This window comes from Marmota monax, unplaced genomic scaffold (genome assembly GCF_021218885.2).
Source record: "Marmota monax isolate L192 unplaced genomic scaffold, Marmota_monax_Labrador192_F-V1.1 WCK01_AAM20220418_F8-fsc00031, whole genome shotgun sequence".
NCBI classification, from domain to species: domain Eukaryota; kingdom Metazoa; phylum Chordata; class Mammalia; order Rodentia; family Sciuridae; genus Marmota; species Marmota monax.
Genome location: NW_026695197.1, coordinates 16988920 through 17008485, shown reverse-complemented (window position 1 = coordinate 17008485; position 19566 = coordinate 16988920). Strand labels below are relative to the sequence as shown.

General features: G+C 37.9%; 1 protein-coding gene across 1 annotated transcript in view; it reads right to left on the bottom strand.

The window, feature by feature from the left end:
• Positions 1 to 19566, bottom strand: part of Katnal2 (katanin catalytic subunit A1 like 2) — a 114686-nt gene that overhangs the window by 36603 nt on the left and 58517 nt on the right. Inside the window, exons 2-3 of the mRNA XM_046428471.2 lie at positions 6662 to 6732; positions 679 to 845 (exon numbers count right to left, since the gene is read on the bottom strand). Coding sequence (XP_046284427.1) covers positions 679 to 845; positions 6662 to 6732 — 238 coding nt within the window. The remainder of the gene's footprint in view (positions 1 to 678; positions 846 to 6661; positions 6733 to 19566) is intronic.

Here is a 19566-nt window from a genome sequence, read left to right as displayed (position 1 = left end):
TCTGAGATTCAGGCTTGGCTATTTTTAAATGACGTTCCTCTTGGTTTCCTGGTCCCTACATGAAATGTTAAAGTCTGTGGCTTAACAAGTGCCTTGTAAACAGGACAATGATCTCCCTTGGTTTATAATTACTTCCCCCCACTTATAGACTTCTAAGTCAATGTTACTACAAAACCTAGAGCCCTGGTTTTAGATCTCCCCTCCAGCCAACCTCCTTGAATGCTAACCTATATCAGGTCTTTGCATTATATTGATCATTATCTGGATTGATGGCTTTCAAAAGCATTTCATTATCTATACATGAGCTATTAGCTTCACCAATACTCATTTTCATGTTATTTTCAAGATAGATAATAGGTCTTCCTAACAAGAAAAAGTCTTTGTCATTCATCCTCTTCCAAAAGCCCACTCTGTCTCTGCAGAAATTAATGCTGGTCTTATAAAGAGCACCTGCGGTACTCTTGGGTTTTGCTTTCATTGTCCTAAAACATACATTCCTCAAACAAATGCCGACATGACTAAAGGGACGTCAGTATCCAGATGGTCGTGTACAGGTTGTCTGCTCTGGATCAAGAGGCTGCATGATCTTTCTGGTCTCCTTTACAGTGCAGGGTGCAGAGTGCCATCTATCTGACAACGATGCAATAAAAAACTTATATCTAGAAAATAGTCATGTACCTGTATCTGATGCCTTTTTAACAATTTTTGGGTATTTCTGGAATTTTACAAAATAATAACTCTCATATTCCATCAAAATAGTTTCAAGATCAATGTTGTCACAAACTTCAAAGCGTCGTAACCCCAGTTTGGTTTCTTGCTCCAAAGCATTGGCTGCATCAATATATCTGGTAGTTTTATAGAAGAAAAAATAATTAACTTTGGGTACAAAAAACAAAGGAAAATAGGCATTACAAGTCCAAAGAGACTCAATACAGAGAGTAAGCCTTAAATAGATCAGCAGATGAAAACTAGAATATATGAGGTTTTTCTAGAGAGTAAGGACCTTAGTTTATTAAGTTTATCCAAATATGTCTTTCAAAACAGTTGCCTCTGGAAGCTTCATACTTACACGAACGATGTCATCGTTGCTCAAAAAATTTTAATTTGCTTTAAAGTCAAATAAGTGAGTCAACTAAATGTCTTATAAATTACTTTTATTCATCTTCAGCCAAAAATGGGTTTGCCTAAATTTCCTACCTGTTTATTTACCAGTATTCATTTTTGGTAATATTTGGAAATTGTTAAAATCCAAATTCAACCCCAAAAGGAAGATTTGTCTCCATTAGGACATTTCAAAGCAATGTGTCATGAGCCCTGAAGGAAATCCCAAGCATATGTCAATAAGCATCACTGAAGAAATTTAGTGTGAGAAGATGTCATCTGCTTGGACGAGTTATTTCCAATAATTTGAGTTAGTCAAACATTACACGAAAGGTGCTTCCACGTGTAAGTAGCTTCATCACCACTGTTCTGAACTGTCATTTTTGACTTGTTTTGTGGTAAGACTGTCCAACGTTAGTGGATACCATGAGAAGCAAGGACTCAAAAACCTCTGAAAGTAGAATGTCTCTCCAGGTCTCAATTCTTAGTTATTAATTGCTTTTTTAAACTAATGATTTTCTCTTAAAAAGTTTTCACATGTGCAAATACACATAAATTACTATACATTTTCAAGGTCTTATCCAAGGACCTCAGGTTAAGAATTCCTGCTACAGGGAGGGGCTGGGGTTGTGGCTCAGTGGTAGAGCGCTCACCTTGCACATGCAGGGCCCTGGATTCCATCCTCAGCACCACATAAAAATAAATAAATAAAATTAAAGTATGGGGTCCAAATAAAGCTAAAAAACAATTAAAAAAAACTAGAATCCCTGCTGCAGGTTAGAGTTCTTTCTCTTTGATTCAAACCTGGGAAGGCAAACTTTTTTTTTTTTTTATTATGTCCTCTTCTCTCCACAAGATTCAGGTCAATTAGAAAATTTATTCTTTAAAGAGGTTGCCATGATTATTGCCAATGACTTTTAAATGTATTTATCTCTCTCAAGCTATTTTTTTTTTGTACTAGGAATTGAACCCAGAGGTGTTTTACCACTGAGCCACATCCCTGGCTCTTTTAATTTTTTATTTTGAGATAGCATCTCAATGAGTTGCTGTGGGTCTCATTAAATTGTTGAAGCTGGCCTTCTGTCTCAACCTTCCAAGTTGCTAGAATTATAGGTGTGCACCACTGTGCCTGGCTCTCAAGCTAATTTTAAAGAATTCACAAACCACAGTCAGTCAGTTGACTGGGGAGTTAGTCAGCCTATATACTATGCTGTGTCCTAATTCCCATTTTACAGGGATTGAAAACAAAATATGTTTTTAAAATAAATAATTTTTGTTTAGTATAAAGTAATACATGTCCATTTAGGAAACAACTAGAAAATACAGATAAGTCAAAAGATGCTCAGAGATGATTCAACATCTTTCTGTTTTTTAAAATGACTAAGTTCATGTATGCACCTGTAAAGCAATAAATAAACAAAGAAGGAAGCTAAGGACATGCACTTTAGGTTGCTTGTAGTCCTTACTAAATCACATTGCATTCTGAACTATTTCTAGGATTGTGGAATTTTGACTTAAAATTTTCTAGAAAAGATGACTGCAGGCCCCATGCTTCCTAGGCTAATGATCAGAGGAACAAATTTGCTTCTGCGGGTTTCTGATATATTCTTTGAGCTGGAATGAGTTCTGTCATGGTGCCACTTGGGTTCTTAGTCAACAGAGTGACAGGACAGAATATCGGAAAGAGCAGTGGGCACGAGTGGACCGTAGCAAGTAAGACTGAACCAGATGCAGGAGGAAGGCTGTCACATCATTCAGGCCCCAGAGGCTGGATGTGTGGGACTGAAGACCAGCATCCATGACCTCCAGAGTCTGCCTTCACTAATTCCCACTTGCAGATTCAAATGCTGGCCTTTAAGGGTTCCACTTGTGCCATGTCCCTTCTTCCTCTGCACCTCTTCCCGTCACACTTGTCTATGTATATTCTACATATTTATCAAATCCTGATCACATCACCTCTGCAAGACTTTTCCCGGTTGGTCATTCCAATCCACAATAATCTGTTCTCTTTGCTGAATTCCCAGAACTTCATTTAGGAGATATATATATATATATATATATATATATATATATATATATATATATTTTTTTTTTTCTTTACATTGACATGTCCTTTAAAATACCAATTGTTCACTTTTCATCTTGATAACCCACTCTTTCACCCATTTCCCTGCAGGTCTCAGGAAAATGATCAGCTCAAGTAGAATTTTCATTGATTTGATATTCAAAGCGCCATCTAGTGGCAAATTGGGGAAATGCATATGTTTTAAGCAGTATACAGTAAATTCTGGCCATAATAAAAATTGAAAAAGGGTTAGTTGTACTGACTTACTAGTCTTTTTGTTTCTACAGCTCTTATTTCCTAGACAATTTCTTGAATGCAACATACATTGCAATAAAAATCAGGGATTTTCTGTGTAAATATATTTGTCTTGCTTTCTCTTCTACCCATCTACATTCTAGTAAGTTCCTCAGTGGTTACTCAGATAACGTTTATTGAACAACTGTTAATATTATGCTCATAGTTCTAAGACCTAGCATGATGAGTCTAAGTTTCATATGAGTCAATTAATCTGCAAAGACAGCATTCTCAAAGAGTTCCATAGAAAACTAGACTCTAAAATAGTCTCAGGAAAAAAAAAAAAGTGTTCCTTGGCCAAGTTGGTTTGCAGAACCCTAAATACCTAATATGTTAGCACAGATATTCCCACTGCACATAGCAAATTAGATGGTTTGAGAAGACCTGAAATAAGGGGGCTTGTTTACCTTAGTTTAACCTAAGTTCACCTGAGTACCATATTAATTTAAGTAATACTTATTAACAAAATTATTGTTTCCAATGTTCTACACACTTCTGGGTTCTTTAGATAGAACTGATAGTCCATCAAAAGATGATGTAAAATGGACCAAATCCTCATTCTATATGTTTCAAACCATGTTATATATAAAAATAATAAAATCCAAACCCATCTCCTCTATAGTAAAAATAGCAAATGCTCATAGGAGCTTACTTTGTGTCAGGTACTATTCTATTCTAAGCATGGCACATATTTAATTCTCATTAAACATGTGATCTTGGACTAAGTAACTAGATTAACAAATAATAGCAAAGATAGATTAGCAAAGAATAGAGCAGGCATTTAACATAAAAATGGACTGGCTTCTGCTGGCCATGGTGCCACATGCCTATAATCACAGCTGCTCAGGAGACAGAGGTAGGAAGATCACAAGTTCCAGGCCAGCCTCAACAACTTAGTGAGAACCTGTCTCAAAATAAAAATATTTGAAAGGGCAGGGGATGTAGCTTGGTGGTAGAGAGCTTGCCTCACATGTGTGATGACTTGAGTTCAATCAGCACCACACACAAAACCCAAAGTCTGGCTCCAAAGTCTGTGCACTTAGCTAGGAAGCTTTCCCTACCTTAATGAGCCACATACTCATGCCTGGCACTTTCTCCTGTGCTGCCCTTAGATTTGCTTTCCTTAGGGACTGGAGAATAACTCAGAACAACCCGTGGACCATCTCATACTGCTTGGCTCATCAATTTCAAGAATATCCTCACATTGCAAATGGCGACATAGAAAGGACTGAAATCCAGGCCTGTTCTTCTCAGCTTATTGCTTTCTCCCTAATGCTATGAGTGGATACAGAAATTCAGCTGTTGAGCATCAGTTGATGGCCGGCCCACTCATTTCTCTGGTTTAAGACTGTTGGTGATGGGGAAAGAATTTTTATGATTTGGATGTGAAAGTTCACATGTGAGACAATGCAAGAAGGTTCAGAGGAGAAGTGACTGGGTTATGAGAGTCTTAACCCAATCAGTGAATTAATCCCCTGATAGGGATTAACTGAGTGGTAACTGCAGTGGTAGGTGTGGCTGGAGGAGGTGGGAATTGGCAAGTGGCTTTGGGGTATATACTGGTATCTGGCAAGTGGGGACCTCTCTCTGTCTCTGCTTTCTAATCATCATGTGAGCTGGTTCCCTTTGCCTTGTTCTACCACCATGACGTTTAGCCTCATTGGGGCCCCTGGGGAATGAAAATGGCTGTCTATGGACTGAGATCTCTGAAACTCTGAGCCCTTAAATAAACTTTTCCTCCTCTATAGTTGTTCTGGTTGGGTTTTTTAGTCATAGCAGTGAAAAAGCTGACTAAAACAGAATGAACCATTTTCTCAATAAAATTTAGATTCTAAACATCAAAAAGCAATGTCTGATAAAACTGTGTTTCATATAAGTGAGGGTGGTGGATGTTTTTGTGTTAAAGACATTGTAGTAATTTCATCACCTTTACTAGGGGAGAAAAGTCATTATCAAAATTTTGATATTAAGTCACATTTTGCAGTTAAACAGCTTACACAATTAAACAGCTTACAACATTGTCAATTAAGAGAAAAAAAGTAAGTCAGCAACAAAGTTTGTTCAAGGTGTAGAGTTAAAATTAGTGACCAACATGCATGCATCTTAAATTTAAATAAAACCAAAAACGAAACCTCGAGTTTTTCAGTGACTTAAATAATAAAAGAATGCTTAAATATACTTACAGAAATTTCATTTTTTTATTTTAAAAGACTACCTTTAAAAAAAAATCTCAAAAAACATGGCCCACACATATTTTGATTTTTCAGAGGTGACCCTGAATCAAAAACAAATCTCCAATATTTTAAGGAAAAAAATAATTAAGAAGACAGTCATTGCATTTCTACGCTATCTTTAAACCTGTAGAGGAAAGGAGAAGTATTTTGTGTACTAAGTAGATCTGTCAATAAAGTTTTCAATGCATAATGTGAAAAATATGTAGGTAAGTGAGACAATATAAGTATGTCTTATTTATCGGGTAGGACGACAAGAAGGGAGAATAGGTGGAACATAGAGGATTTTTAGGGCAGCAAAATAATTCTGTATGACAATGTCATCATGGATGCATGTCACTCCATATCTGTTGAAACACAGAACTAAGTGAGGCACACTGGTGCAAGCCTGTAATCATAACAGCTTGGGAGGCTAAGGAAGGAGGATTGCGAGTTCAAAGCCAGCCTCAGCAAAAGTGGTACTAAACAACTCAGTGAAACCCTGTCTCTAAATAGGGCTGGGATGTGGCTCAGTGGTCGAGTGCCCCTGAGTTCAATCTCTGGTACTCCCCCCCCACAAAAAAAATCTCAGAACTGTACAACAGAGAGTAAACCTGATGTGAACTATGGACTTTAGCTAATAACAATGTATCAAAATTGGTTCATTAACAAATGTACCCTGTCAATTCGAGATATTAATAGGCGGGTTGGGAATGTAGCTCAGTAGTAGTGCCCCTTCTTAGAGGCCCTGGGTTTGATCCCCAGCACAGCAATAATAATAATAAGCTTGCCTGGCATGCACAAACCCCAAAACCACAAAAAAATAATAACATTAATGATAAAGGAAGACAGGGGAAGGAGTGGGTGTGTGGGGACTCTAGGTTCTACTCAATTTTTCTATAAATATGAACCTGCTCTTTTAATTGTAGCTGGAAAAGCAGAGGTCAGAGAAAGAGAGGATCATCTCTGTAATGTTCATAATGTGACATACCCTTCTTGTGTTAAGTAATGCAAAATCAAAATGAGAAGATTTTTTCGGCGTGCTTCCATCCTCATCTCGCACTGTGAACAAAGAAGAAAATTTAGATGGGATGACAAGACCTAACCCGGCTTTTATAGCAATAAACCCTTGAAGGTAACAGCAACCTGTCAAACCAAGAGGCATGACATAAAGGCTGGGAGCACACTGAAGTCTCTAAGGATATATAAAGTTGTTTTCCACTGTCTTTTTCTTCTCAAAGCTGCTTTCTGAATTATAAACTTCAGGGACAATGATTTGAATTAGGATTGCACTTTACCAGTTGAACTTCCTGTCAAGCTAATTGGCCTTTTATTGCTTACAACTAGGAAGAGACAAATACACTCCTGCTATTTGGACCAGGTTAAGGAAAGTGATTATAAAAATAAACCCATGAGCCAGAAATCAGCTGTGACAACCTGCACTTACCTGCCACTATATCTTTAATTTGCTCAGAGTCCCACCCAGTCTCTGCACAAGTGCAGAGAAGAACTCCAATAAACCATCCAGGGGTGACTGCGTGGCTAGACTGCATGCTGAGGACATCAGAGGCCATACAACAGAAATTCCAGCATAATAAAGTCCTTATTCAAACCAGATGCATGTGTACCTTTATTCCCAGTGTTAATGTGCTGTGTTTAATAATCTGGTATCACAAATTCTCCTGAAATGCATCACAAAATACTTCGTTTGATACTTCCTTTAATTGAAAATAACTGTATATAAAGAGAACACAGAGGAGAACTGGAAAAAATTAAAGTCCCAAAATTTGTCATGAAATATATATACAAACACTTATGTGTGTTTGTGTGTGTGTGTGCCTGCACACACACACACAATTGAGAACTTCCTAAAAAATAATTTTGTAATAAACATGCATATAATTATTTAAAAATTAAATAGTAATAATTTTTATGGTAGTCTTTATTGTGGTAAAATGTATGTAACATAAGGTTTACCATCTTAGCAATTGTAAGTGTACAATTCAGTGACATTAATCGTATTCACGCAGTTGCACAACCATCCCCACCATCCACCTCCAGAACCTTTTCATCTTTCCCAACTGACACTCTGCCCCTAAACATGAATTCTACATTCCCCACCCCCTCAGCCCCTGACAACCATCCTTCCACTTTCTGCTTTTGTGGGTGTGCTTATTCTGAGTCCCTCATGTAAGTAGACTCACAAGGTGTTTGCCTTTTTGTGTTTGGCTTATTTCACTTAACGTAATGTCCTCAAGGTCTATCCATGTTGTGCCATGTGCCAAAATTTCCTTCCTTTTAAGGATGAAAATAATATACTACTATAAAACTTGAAAGAAAAGCAAATCTTCCCCATTCCATTACCTCACCACTCACTCTTACTCCCTAGAGAGAATTACCTTAATTATTTTAGTCATTTCTGCTGATATTTAATCCCATACAACTAAATAATGTCACAATTTTATGACATATGATTTAGGTGTAAACTATTCACTTCCTGTTTGGGTAGAAGAGAATTAAGCTGTTTTATACCCTTCTTATCCTATCTTTCCCTTATACTTAAATCAATATTCAGTTATTGTATTATTAGGATCAGGTAAATATCACTCACTGTTGTTAGGTGCAGGACAGGCTGAGTAGGTTGTCTTCAGGGCATGCCAAACAAAGCTGCAGGATGACCTGGCTTCTCAAACCCTCTGGCTGGTTCTTTATCACCTGTTTGCTTCAAGCCCAAACGCCCAAGCCCCCGCTCAAGGCTGAAAACTCAACCAGCCGCTCAAGGCCAAACACTTAACCCCCTTGTGCCAACAAGGCAGCTTGCAGACCCAGAGACCCCATTAGATTTGGGCTATAAAAACTCCCTCCTGCTGGGCCTCTCTCTCTCTCTCTCTCTCTCTCTCTCTCGCTCTCTCTTTCTTGCTCTCTCCCTCTTCATCTATCCTCTTCTCTTTCCTCTTCCCCCACCCTTCTTTCTCTCTCTCTCTTTTTCTCCTCTTTTGCACTGCTGCAATAAAGCTCTCTTGGTTGCTCCGAGTGTTGTGGTCACTTTCCTTTCAACTGTTGAGCCAAATATTTCTATGATTATCTTCCTTTCCCATACAACAATATTTTGGGGAGTGGGGAACACTAGGGATTGAACCCTAGGGGTACTTAGCCACTGAGCCACATCCCCAGCCCTTATTTGCATTTTATTTAGAGACAGGGTCTTGCTGAGTTGCTTAGGGCCTTGCTAAGTTGCTGAGGCTGGTTTTGAACTCTCTATCCTCCTGCCTCAGCTTTCTGAGCCATTGGGATTACAGGTGTGCGCCACCACAGCCAGCTGCAACAATTCTTTTTGAATGAGTAATTACTTCATTTTTATTGGGTTACTTTCCACATACTATTACTAGTTACCAAACACCAACAAGTTATGTCACTTTCCCCACCATTGATTACATCAGATAATGTGTTCATTGCACCCCCAGCCCCTCCATGGCCTCCCTCCTGGAGCCTCTGCCTTCCATCTGTGCTCCTGGATGAGCTTGTTGTATGGACTGACGCTACAATTTCCTTTGTAACTTTCCTTAGTCAGATTCCCTAAAAACTCAGGTTTCCCTTTTCTGGTCACTCCATTGTTTTAATAGCACACATTCTTTTGAGTAAAGATTGATGTAAAGTAAATATTGTTAAATATTTGCATGCCTGAAAATGTTTTATCTTTAAATTTGATCATTTGAAAGGGCATGACAAGGAGCCAGGCACAATGGCACAGGCCTGTACTCCCAGTGACTTGGGAGGCTGAGGCAGGAGGATAACAAGTTCAAGACCAGCCTCAGCAACTTAGTGAGGCCTGAGCAACTATGCAAGACCCTGTCTCAAAATAAAAAGGGCTTGGGGTGTGGCTCAGTGGTTAAGCACCCCTGGGTTCAATCCCCAGTGCCAAAAAAAAAAAAAATCCCAAGGTCATGATATTATCATATTTTATCTGATGCTTGCATGTAATGGGTCCCCTTCCCCTACACACTTCTATTAAAAGGACAAAGCTACAACAAATCCAGTTTTGCAGATTTTTCTTAATGATTTTTCTTAATGATTCCAGAATCTATCAGCAGTCTGGATCAAAAAATGGTTCAGAATGTCCCCCACCTCACCATACGGGAGGTTATACTAGAGAAAAAGAAGTGATGTACAGAAAATGGAAGTGATTTACAGAGAAAGCCCATTGGTTTCAGCTTGCATGTGCCTTACGTGAACACAGCTGGAACTGGCTGCTTGTGATTCGTTGAACTTCAATGCTTGGTACGAGACCCAACTACTCATGCAGTACTTACTTGCTTGTTTACACATCAGCTTAGGGTATGGTTCCCTGTGTACCAAGAAACCTTTAAAACAAACTTAAAATGCATAAAGTCAGATTTCAACCAAACTTCACATTTCCCTGGAAGCTTTTAGGATCTCATTTTTAACTCTGATATCCCGAAATTACATTCTTTAGTTTGAGTCTTTTTTTGATAACTATATCAGCCATAGTTAGAAATTCCCACATTCTCATTCTTGGAAGGTTTTGTTTTTTTATTATTAAAAACCCCAGACTCTACAGGAGCTATGCCTTTTTTCCTGAGAGCTGGTCCATTTGGTGCCTGTACTGGGTATCTATACTCTCACTCTTTCTAATAAACTCCTGTCTGTACTCTGTGTGACTTGATGAAACCCCTCCTGTGGGATCACAAGCATCAGTGCATGAGAACCCCTGAGATCACTTCGGTCCAGAGTTCAGGTCTCTGAAACACTGATACCTCATAAAAGAAGATATATTAGATGGCAAATAAGCAAATGAAAATATAATATCATATGTCATCAAGGAATGGCAAATTAAAATAACAATGAAAAACCCAAAACACAGACAACATCAAATGCTGACAAGAATGTGCTGGTGGGTTCTCGAAACACTGGCCAGAGCAATTAGACAGACGAAAGAAATTAAAGGCATAAAAATAGGAAAAGAAGAAATTAAATTATCACTATTTGCAGATGATATGATTCTATATCTAGCAGACCCAAAAGGCTCTACAAAGAAACTATTAGAGCTAATAAATGAATTCAGCAAAGTGGCAGGATTTAAAATCAACACGCATAAATCAAAGGCATTCCTGTATATCAGCGACAAATCCTCTGAAATGGAAATGAGGACAACCACTCCATTCAAAATATCTTCAAAAAAAATAAAATACTTGGGAATCAACCTAACAAAAGAGGTGAAAGACTTATACAATGAAAACTACAGAACCCTAAAGAGAGAAATAGAAGAAGATCTTAGAAGATGGAAAAATATACCCTGTTCATGGATAGGCAGAACTAACATCATCAAAATGGCGATATTACCAAAAGTTCTCTATAGGTTTAATGCAATGCCAATCAAAATCCCAATGGCATTTCTTGTAGAAATAGAGAAAGCAATCATGAAATTCATATGGAAAAATAAAAGACCCAGAATAGCAAAAACAATGCTAAGCAAGAAGTGTGAATCAGGCGGTATAGCGATACCAGACTTCAAACTATACTACAGAGCAATAGTAACAAAAACAGCATGGTACTGGTACCAAAACAGGCGTGTGGACCAATGGTACAGAATAGAGGACACAGAAACCAATCCACAAAACTACAACTATCTTATATTTGATAAAGGGGCTAAAAGCATGCAATGGAGGAAGGATAGCATCTTCAACAAATGGTGCTGGGAAAACTGGAAATCCATATGCAACAAAATGAAACTGAATCCCTTTCTCTCGCCATGCACAAAAGTGAATTCAAAATGGATCAAGGAACTTGATATCAAATCAGAGACGCGCCGTCTGATAGAAGAAAAAGTTGGCTACGATCTACAGTCGGTGGGGTCGGGCTCCAAATTCCTCAATAGGACACCCATAGCACAAAAGTTAATAACTAGAATCAACAAATGGGACTTACTCAAACTAAGAAGTTTTTTCTCAGCAAAAGAAACAATAAGAGAGGTAAATAGGGAGCCTACATCCTGGGAACAAATCTTTACTCCTCACACTTCAGATAGAGCCCTAATATCCAGAGTATACAAAGAACTCAAAAAATTAGACAATAAGAGAACAAACAACCCAATCAACAAATGGGCCAAGGACCTGAACAGACACTTCACAGAGGAGGACATACAGTCAATCAACAAGTACATGAAAAAATGCTCAACATCTCTAGCTGTCAGAGAAATGCAAATCAAAACCACCCTAAGATACCATCTCACTCCAGTAAGATTGGCAGCCATTAGGAAGTCAAACAACAACAAGTGCTGGCGAGGATGTGGGGAAAAGGGTACACTTGTACATTGCTGGTGGGACTGCAGATTGGTGCAGCCAATTTGGAAAGCAGTATGGAGATTTCTTGGAAAGCTGGGAATGGAGCCACCATTTGACCCAGCTATTCCCCTTCTTGGTCTATTCCCTAAAGACCTAAAAAGAGCATGCTACAGGGACACTGCTACATCGATGTTCATAGCAGCACAGTTCACAATAGCAAGACTGTGGAACCAACCTAGATGCCCTTCAATAGACGAATGGATAAAAAAAATGTGGCATTTATACACAATGGAGTATTACTCTGCATTAAAAAATGACAAAATCATAGAATTTACAGGGAAATGGATGGCATTAGAGCAGATTATGCTAAGTGAAGCTAGCCAATCCCTAAAAAACAAATGCCAAATGTCTTCTTTGATATAAGGAAAGTAACTAAGAACAGAGTAGGGACGAAGAACAGGAGAAGAAGATTAACATTTAACAGGGATGAGAGGTGGGAGGGAAAGGGAGAGAGAAGGTAAATTGCACGGTAATGGAAGGAGACCCTCAGGGTTATACAGTGGAGGGGGTAGAGAGAGAGGAGGGGAGGGGAGGGGAGAGGTGGGGAGGGGGGAGGGTGGATGATGGGAAAGGCAGCGGAGCACAACAGACACTAGTATGGCAATTTGTAAATCAATGGATGTGTAACTGATGTGAATCTGCAATCTGTGTATGGGGTGAAGGTGGGAGTTCATAACCCACTAGAATCAAAGTGTGGAATATGATATGTCAAGAAATTTGTAATGTTTTGAACAACCCACAATAAAAAATTAAAAAAAATTAAAAAAAATAAAAAAAAATAAAAAGAAAAGAAAAAAAAAAAAAAAAGAATGTGCTGGTGGGGATGCAAAACAGTGCAACCACTTTGGAAGAGTTTGGCACTTTCTTCAAAGACCAAATGTACTCTTAGCATCTGAGTCAACAGTCACACTCCTTAGCATCACCCAAATGAACCGAAAGCCTATGTTCACAAATCAATCTGCTTACAGATGTTTATAACAGCTTACTCATTAATACCCCAAACTTGGAAGCAACCAAAATGTCCTTCAATAGGTAAAGGAATAAGTAAACTATGGCACATCCAAACAAGAGAATATTTTTCAGTGCAAAGAAGAAAATGAGTTATCAAGCCATGAAAAGGCATGAAGGAAATATAGATGCATATTAGTAAGTGAAAGAAGCCAATTCAAAAAAAGTCTACATACTGTGTGATTCCAGCTCCAAGGCATTCTAGAAAAGGCAAAATTATGAAGACAGTTGATGAATCAGGGATTTCCAGGGGCTTGAAGGAGGGAGCGATGAACAGGAGGAACTCAAGATTTTTAGGGCAGAAAAACTATTCTGTTAGATGATACTATAATAATAGATACATGTCATTTGTCCAAACCTACAGAATATGTGTAACAAACACCAAGAGTAACCATAATGCAAAATGGACTTTGGACAATAATAATGTGTCAGGGTAAATTCATTGATAGATCAACAGGATGTTGACAATGGAGAAAAGGCAGTGGCAGGAGGTATTGAGAACTCTGCTCAATTTTGCTCTGAACACAAAATTCTCTAAAAAGTGAAGTATTTTTTTAAAGTAATAAATTGTTTTTGAACAAATTTGTCAGACTTAATGAAGTTGACCCCAGGTATTGATAGAGGATTGACTCCAAGTCTCCCTCCCCCGACACTCATCTACCTGCCATAGATGCCAAAATTTGCGAATGCTCAAGTCCCTTATATATAATGATGTAATATTTGCCTATAACCCACACGCATACTTCTATGTGTTCCGACTCATCTTTAGACCACTTTTAATAACTAATACCATGTAATGCTATGGAAATTGTTTTATTGTACTGTTTAGGGGTTAATGACAAGATAAAGGTCTGTTCTCGTATAGTAAAGACAATTTTTGTCCTAAATATTTTTGGTCCTCGGTTGGTTGAATGCAAGGATTTGGAACTCTTGGATCAGTGAGGTTCACAGCACATTTAAAAGAATGTTTTCTCCTTCAAAGTAATCCCTTGGCAGGTCATATCACATTGTTCAAAGCATTTCTGAAAGTCCTATTTTAAAATTGTCTTCAATATAGATTTATGATGAGTCTTTCTCTAGTCCAAATTTGAATCCCAGTCTAAGATACTGTAAAGTAGGTCCTTTTCGAATTAGTATTGGCCATCAAAGGCTTCCTTTTTTTAAAAAATTTGATTCTCTTCACCAATAGTGCCATCTAGTGTAGTAGGAGAGGGAAGCACTTGATGAAATTTAGAAAGTTCCAAAGTGATTTTGTTTGCATAATAAAGATGACATCATTATAACATTCAGTCCAAATCAAGTTTTCAGAAGAAAAATATAACTGCTCATAAGCAGAAAGAAATAAGATTGATATTCTATGTTTCTAAATGTACAAATTCTCATATCCATATATATGTATAATAAGAATTGTAATGCAAAAAAAAAAAAAAAAAAAACAAGTATATGGGGTGGGGTTGTGGCTCAGTGGTGGAGCACTTGCCTAGCATGTGTGAGGCACTGGGTTCAATTCTCAGCGCCACATAAAAGTAAATAAAGGTCCACCAACAACTAATAAAATATTTAAAAAAAACATGTATAAAGACATGAATTGGCATGAACATACTTTATACAAAGATATGAAAACTTGTGCTTTATATGTGTAATAAGAATTGTAATAGTCTCCACTGTTGTGTATTTTAAAAAATAAAATCAATTTAAAAGAAAAGAACTGAGAGGGAAACCTGCAAAAACAAACAAACAAACAAAAACCAACAACAAACCAACAGCAATTTCAGGTAGAGGTGCATGCCTAATGTTAATCATTATAGATTTCACTTATTTCATTCTTTTTATTGCTGAAATAAAAGCTTCTATTCTGTGATTAAGAGGCAAAAAAACCAAAAACACAAAGAAATGAGTTATCAAAAAAAAAAAAATTCTCATACCCATGCTTGGAGTTTGGATTCAGGAATTTTAGAGCCTAAAAGGTACGTGGAGACCATTGAGTGTCAGGAACTCCTGATTCAGAAGAACATTAGGAAGAAGCAAGATTGGGAGCAGAACCCCAGATCCTGGGCCTGATTTTTTCCCCCTTTATGAATTTCTCTTCACTCTCTGCTCTACCTCTTTATGTTCTCTTTAGATCAAAAGAGTTATTTTAACTTGCCAAAACCTGACTGCCAAATTAGCCAAAACCAAACAGCTGTGGTTTGCTATATGGTCTTCCTTAATTGCCATGATAACAAATAAATGGTGTATCTCACAATTCTTCAAGTCTAGTCTCACACAATGTTAGTGACTATTTTGAATAATGACTGGCTAGACTTCCTTCAAAAAATGAGTCACCTGGGGCTGGGGTTGTGGCTCAGTGGTAGAGTGCTTGCCTAGCAGGTGTGAGGTACTGGGTTTGATCCTCAGTACCACATAAAAATAAATAAATAAAATGAACATTAAAAAAAAAAGAATGCTTAAAATTTTGCTGCAACAGGAGTAGTGTATCCCATAGATTATACCTTGTAATTTCTGAATATCCATAGGCCTGCTATAAATAAAGCTAATCTAGCCCATATCTGTCTGTCTGTCTGTCTATCTATAGAAAGATCTATGTGGTATACTGACTTGCCCATGTCTTATGATCTTCACACCCACCCACAGTTAGAGGGTCTGGTTTGGTGCTCTGTATCTCACATGGGGCAAAGCCTGGGAAGCACTTTGCAAGCAATGGGGTGCTATGCCAACTTAGGGACAGTGATTGGTGGATGCACAACAGCTGTGAGTTGCTTTGTTCATGTATTTCCACATCTCTCCAGCCTCCACTCTGGACGCAGTTGCTTTTTCCTAATGTCAATAAGTACTTATACAAATGTTCTCTAAGACTGGGTTGCTGAGAAAAAAAACAGGCAAAGAGTACTTGAGTTGAGCTCCCCCACAATGTACATGCTGCACTAGATTTGGCTGAATTTCCTAAAGATGAGGAGGGTCTGAAGAAGGCCAGAAAACTCATTAGAGGGACAAAAAAATAGATCCTGGGACAGATGTCTAAAAGGGGATTGGGGCTGGGGATGTAGCTCAGTGGCAGAGCACTCACCTAGAAGGGACAAGGCCCTGGGTTCAATCCCCAGCATTACAAAAAAATAAGTTAAGGGGTACAGAGTGGTTTTGAGGGGCTGATGAAATTTGTCCTAAAGTTGATGGTGGCCAAGGATGTTAACTGTGCATAATACTAACAGCTGTTGAACTGTATACTTCAAATGGGTGAGTTGTTTCTAGGGTGGCCAGGCCTTGAAATGATAATGTGACTTATTTTCAGACAACTTGGATGGAAATTCACCATTTATTAAGAGCAGAAAAAAAGTAGAAATGAGAAGACACTCAAATACCTAGCACTAAATATTTGAGACAAGCTTCTAGTACTTCATACACAGAACACGGTCTTACAAATTTGTTAATTAAAAGTGTAAAATTTTCCAGATTTACATCTTTCCACCCATGCCATTCAAATTAGCATAGAAAATCATCTTCTGAATTAAAAAAACAAAGAATGAGCTACCATCAAATGGTTGATTTAAACTGTTAAGAGATGGTGAGCCCCTGAAATGGACACAATTAGATGCTCAATTAATTTCTGTCTACCAAAGAAAGGAGGCCCAGAAGTGAACATCTAATCTAGGGGTCTAGTTTGCCTGTTTCAATAATCTGACTGTTTACTTCTTCCTTCATTTCCTTTGTGGGCTATTGTACCACAAAAATGCCTCCATTATCAGATTCAAAATTGAATCCTATGATACTGTAGCCTGAGGAAAAGGAAGCATTGAATATCATTCCCAGTTTTAGAACCAGAAGATATTTAGGAAATGTTACTGTATATACACCACATGCAACATTAGTGCTTTTAATTTCCTTTTTACGGGTGCAATGGAGATTAATTTGCATGAGCTTATTTCAATTTCTATAATGAGATCTAAATTTTGCACTGAGCTTTCTATCTCAAAAACAAACAGTTAAAAAGGGCACATCTCCTCTTTTAAATGTTTTTATTGTAGTTCTATTCTATAGCCCCTGCATCTAATATTCACTTAAAAGCTTGAATATATATACCTATAGCTTCTAATTTGTTTTTTGCTTCCTGACTACCTCCCGATTCTACCAGGAAACTTCCTAAATTTTGAAGGCTTCACAACCTCACAAAATGCTAGAACAATCTAAAAGAGTGCTTGAAGACCCAGGAGAGAGATTTACTGCATTTAATACAAAGCCGGGATTGATCAAGCATGCTCAGGAACAAAAGTACAAGTGCTCCATGAAAAGGACATTTGCTTTTAATCATGACTCTGAATTGGTCATAGAATTTGGTACTTCAGAGAGGAAGTGTAGAGTCTATTGAAACACAGGGGACTTTCCATACTATATTATTAATATTAAAGATGGAACAAGCCAGGTGCATGCCTATAATCCCAGCAGCTAAGGAGGCTGTGGCAGGAGGATCTGGGTTCAAAAGCCAGCCTCAGCAAAATCGAGGTACTAAGCAACTCAGTGAGACCCTGTCTCTAAATAAAACACAAAATAGGGCTGGGGACGTGGCTCAGTGGCTGAGTGCCCCTGAGTTTAATCCCCAGTAACCCTCCCCACCCAAAAAAATCACATTTACAAAGGTGATTTTCTAGTTCTAACAGAACTGAAGACTAAAGAATGCAAACTGCTCATATAGTAAGACTATGACAGTCCCTTGATGTGCTGCTCTTACTGTGGGAAAACCTAAATAAACCCTTTAGATTCTCTTGATTTTTTTTTTGGGGGGGGGGGGTTGTTGCTGGGGATGAAACCCAGGGCCTTGTGCATGCTGGGAAAGCACTCTACCAACTGAGGATAATCCCCAGATGTCACTTGTTCTTTAAAGACACACACACACACACACACACACACACACACACACACACACATTTATTTTTTAGTTGTAGGTGGACATTATAACTTTATTTTATTTTGATGTGGTGCTGAGGATCTAACCAAGTGTCTCACTCATGCAAGGCAAGCATTCTACCTCTGAGCTATAACACCAGCCCCTTTTTCTTCATTAGCTAAAGATCACTAATTTTGGAGGCCACACAGTTGGGCAATACATTATTAGTTGTCACTAGCTTTGTAGATGGGTTATGATAACAGTCACCTAGGTTACTCTTCAGGGACCTGAAGCCGGCTTTTACTAAAAACAATATCTCCATTCTTGGGCATACAGAGGGGTGTAAGCATGGGTGGTTGAATGGGAAGAAATGGCTTGGCACCTCTGTGTTCACATTGTTTGTGTCTCTAAAGTAGCTTTGATTTTGGGTCAGATTCTAGTCAGAAGACACTGTCGAATATTAGGGAAATTTTTCATTTAAAAACTACAATACAAAGTTAACTTGACCTACACTTGCCTCAATGCTCTTCCTCTCTCCCCTCTTTAAGATTAAAGGCATGTATCAAATAGCAAAACTGCAAACACCAAATCATGAAAGAAGTGAGGAGAGGTGGTACTTGCAAGATCTCTGCCCATTCCTGAAAACCATAGGAATATTCTTTCTATTTATAATCTTCTAAATCTCCCTCATTATTTCTGTTTATATCATTAACCCCCAACTACTCCTGGAGTTAAGATTATAAGTTGTTAACAAAGCACATTCTATTCTATATTTGAGCACAGAATAAAGCCTTTAATTCCTTCCAAACTTCTTCTCTAAGACACTGGTTTTCCTATTGGTTTGAGGGTTCCTGTAAGACTGAGAACCTCATTTCAGTAACAATGCAATGTGAAATTTAGGAGGAAAAAGAAAAGGTATAAAACACAGGAAGAAAACGCACGATTCACAGAAGATGGAGCAGGAAATGAAACCATGAGGAAGTGATCAGACAGATCTACAAGGGTAAAGGTGGAAATAAACAAAAAACATGGTTTCACAGACAAGTCACTAACCATGGAAAAAAAGAGACAGAGGCTAGCACAGAGGAGAACACCTATAAAAATAGTGCATGTGAGAATGATTCAGAATATTAAGGAGTTGAAGTAATCTTGAGCAAATTAATTATGAAAAACCTAAGCAATTCGGTCAGACTGCTTCACTAAATAAAAAACAAAACAACAAAAACAACAACAAAAAAAGAGCTAAAAATGTGCCTCAAAGTTCAAAAACCATGTTCTCAAAAGTCAAGGCACACTGAATCAAAAACCCATTATTAATAAGGTAAATAAATAAATGAAAAAGAAAATACCACCTCTCAACCCCCTGAAAAGTAACCAAGGATAGTGGCATAAGAAACAGAGAAATGGACCAAGAGAATACATCTGAAAACAAAGAAAAACTCCCCCTGATCCATGAACAAAAAAGGTAAAATTTAATCTAACAAGTGACTTTAAGTAAACCATATGACCCTAACAAATAATAACAAACATCTTTCATATGCACATAAAGATTCTAAGTGAGCCTGCTGGCACACTAACACATACACAAAAACAGAAACAAAATTACACACTCTGATCAGATTAACATGGATGGCAAAACATAAGTCG